This window comes from Dendroctonus ponderosae, unplaced genomic scaffold (assembly GCF_020466585.1).
Source record: "Dendroctonus ponderosae isolate FM_Combo_2020 unplaced genomic scaffold, Dpon_F_20191213v2 Dpon_F_20191213_3, whole genome shotgun sequence".
Lineage (NCBI taxonomy): Eukaryota > Metazoa > Arthropoda > Insecta > Coleoptera > Curculionidae > Dendroctonus > Dendroctonus ponderosae.
In genome coordinates this window covers 14,250,914-14,253,885 of record NW_026018508.1, presented here as the reverse complement: position 1 = coordinate 14,253,885, position 2,972 = coordinate 14,250,914, and the positions used below count along the sequence as shown (strand labels likewise).

General features: G+C 39.3%; 1 protein-coding gene across 9 annotated transcripts in view; it reads left to right on the top strand.

The window, feature by feature from the left end:
* The window catches only part of LOC109537339 (piezo-type mechanosensitive ion channel component), a 32,858-nt gene that overhangs the window by 9,928 nt on the left and 19,958 nt on the right, over positions 1 to 2,972 (top strand). For 8 of the 9 annotated variants that reach the window (XM_048664959.1, XM_048664965.1, XM_048664963.1 and 5 more), the window contains 7 exons: positions 218 to 344; positions 399 to 514; positions 574 to 970; positions 1,088 to 1,284; positions 1,982 to 2,130; positions 2,193 to 2,470; positions 2,526 to 2,839. In XM_048664959.1, coding sequence (XP_048520916.1) covers positions 218 to 344; positions 399 to 514; positions 574 to 970; positions 1,088 to 1,284; positions 1,982 to 2,130; positions 2,193 to 2,470; positions 2,526 to 2,839 — 1,578 coding nt within the window. The remainder of the gene's footprint in view (positions 1 to 217; positions 345 to 398; positions 515 to 573; positions 971 to 1,087; positions 1,285 to 1,981; positions 2,131 to 2,192; positions 2,471 to 2,525; positions 2,840 to 2,972) is intronic. The other variant, XM_048664961.1, reaches the window with a different exon arrangement.

Below are 2,972 nucleotides of genomic sequence, written 5' to 3'. Positions count from 1 at the left end.
GCGAATACCCAAAAAGAAGTTTGTAAAAAATGAATCCGCCTCAACAATATAGAACTTATCTATGAATTAATTTCTTTACTAATTAGAAGTTTACAGCTTGGGCTTAAGTGTGTTGTAGTCAACCAAATTTGAAAGTATTGCTGTTGCAATTGCAACTTTATATGTGCTCTGAAATTGCGTTTTTCTGCAATGTAAATGATTTTCCTCGTTTTTTTAGTTAATCAAAGGCGTCAGCCCTAGCCGGAGATATGGCTCTAGTAAGAGAAGTGCAATCATGCAAGATTCCACTGGAAGTGTTACTGTGGATGGGGAGCACCCTGAAGAAATACCCATGGATCAAATGGGTAAGCCGATTAAGTCCACTCTGCCGCTCATTTGCTAACTGTAAATTTGCCAAGGTAATCCAGAACAAGAATATCAGCCAACTTTAATCGAAAATCTCGTCTATTTCCTGGAGAATCTCCTGCAGATCATTATCAGGGTTTCGTACTTGGGAACCAATATAATAATGATGGTGAGTTTCGGGTAGTTAATAACGCTCCAGCCGTTTAACTCTGATGGTTTATCCTGCAGGCTTGGAGTATCACGTTCATAAGTTGGCTGACATTCGTCCTGCTAATTTGGGCCAACATTATCTGGCTGGTACCAAATCAGCGGAAAAGCATGCTGCGATCCAGCCCCTTTCTGGTGTTCTACGCCTGGTTCCTACTGATTTCTGCCTATGTTTATTCAATGGATCTCACCGAAAGCGAGCTGCCTTCAGTCATACGAGGAATCAATCTGGCTCAGATCGGTTTTGTCAAAGTGACCACATTGCCGTGCAATCTGCTGTTGGCCAAGTGTCTCTACACGTGCATGTTTTGGGTCACATTGCGCCAATACATGCAGGAAAAACTGCTCGACAGACAATCGAGTGCACTGGCTGATATGGTCGCTCCTTTACAACTCACAGTTGGGGCTGCTACTACTGGTAAGTTTACCGTAGACTAACAGTTGATTGAAAGCTGGTACATAAAGCGTTGTTTCATAAATTACTAGACTTCATTACTTTGTTCTTTTCATATAATATTGCACTTTTGCACCGTAGGTACCACTGCGGAGCCCCAAAAGAAAGAAACCAAAGTGATGGAAGTAGTGGGGAATTATCTGAAGAGATTTCTTACCAAGTTTTGGATATGGGTTGTGGCAATTACGCTCTTTGCAGTCGCGATTACTGGACAGAGAATGACTGGCTTTAGGATAGTCTATATGGCACTGTTCCTGATTTTTATACTCTCATTCCAGGTAGGAACGTTAAAACAACGTGAAACTTAGCAGTTGAAGTCACAGCGATTTTTTGTAAGCGATGCTTACCTTATTTTGGTTTTTCGAATAGTTCAGTAACAAATAAATTATAGCAAAGTTGCGTATTTTGATCCGAACCAAAATGGTGTTTTAATAAGGGGAAATTTTCACTACTTTTAAATTGTATATACTTTCCTGACTGTGTTTCAATTCCAAATCAAAATTAATTCCTGGGTTTCAGTCATTTATTGTCTTTATTTATCAATTAAAATACGTTTCGGTGTATTTTTTCACCATCATCAGTTTTTACGTGTAGCGTTGTTGCTGGTTTAAGCTTAAGCTTTTACATTTATTAGAAATGTATGCCAAGGCTTAAAGCAGCAACAACGCTACACGTAAAAACTGATGATGGTGGAAAAATACACCGAAACGTATTTTAATTGATAAATAAAGACAATAAATGACTGAAACTACTTTTAAAATATTCGAAAAAACCGAAGAAGTTGGTAACGGTGGACCGCAAACGAAAGATTAAATTTTATTAAATTTCCAGATCTGACATTATAATAAATTTATTCATGGAAGTAGTCGGAATTTTCCCACGTTTAAGACACCATCCTAATGCAAAAAGCTTCGCATTTGTTACACCTTGTAGAGCGATTTTGCCAATTAACATGTGCAACTCATTGTTTTCCAGCTATCATTTACCATTTGGAGAAAAATGATGTTCGGATTTTGGTTGGTAATAATCATCTTTTCCATGCTGGTACTAATATTGACTTACACATACCAGTTCGACAATTTCCCCGATTACTGGACGGACTACCTTCATGTGGCAAAGGAGCAGTAAGTTTTTCCCAATTAGCTTCACTTATACACCTTCATTGTCCTCTTGGCCTAATTTCCAGGCAGTTAGATATAGGATTGGAACAGTTCGAAACCAAGCAGCTCTTCGTTCGAATGGTGACGCCCACATTCTTCGTAATAATAACCGTAGTGCAGTTGCATTATTTCCACAACGATTTCATGATACTGTCAGATCCGAAGAACACCAGTATTATCAATGAAGATGAGGAAGACGATGAGGATTTAAATGAGAGCTCGATGCAGGGCGGGGCTGCAGTGGAACGAAGCGAAAAGGACCCGTCTTCGTCCGGTTACCGTTTTGAGATGAGCGAGTTCGATAGTAAATTGAAACCGCAAACACTTGACCCTGATTGTACATGTTCGGTTGTTTTCAGACCTCACCTTTAAGGCTGTCCTAGAGAAATGGGTGACTCGCCTGCACAGGTTCCTGAACCTCCTCTACTTGTTTTTGGAAATCCACATGGCGCGAGTGGTGTTGTTTTTCGCCATGCTGCTGTGCATCTACGACAAATGCGCCATGTATTTTATCCTGATATTACTAATTCCAGCGTCGTTCACTCTGGGAAGACCCATGCAAATATTTACAGTCTATTCCAGTTCCATCCTGGTGTCTCTATTTTTATTGGCCAGAATGCTGTATCAGATCAAATATATCAATCCGGATGTTCTCAATGTGAATTGTACCACAGTAAGTTCAGTGAGGAACTTTAAATTGTAATTTCAAAGTTAATTCCTGGGTTTCAGTCATTTATTGTCTTTATTTATCAATTAAAATACGTTTCGGTGTATTTTTCCACCATCATCAGTTTTTATGTGTAGCG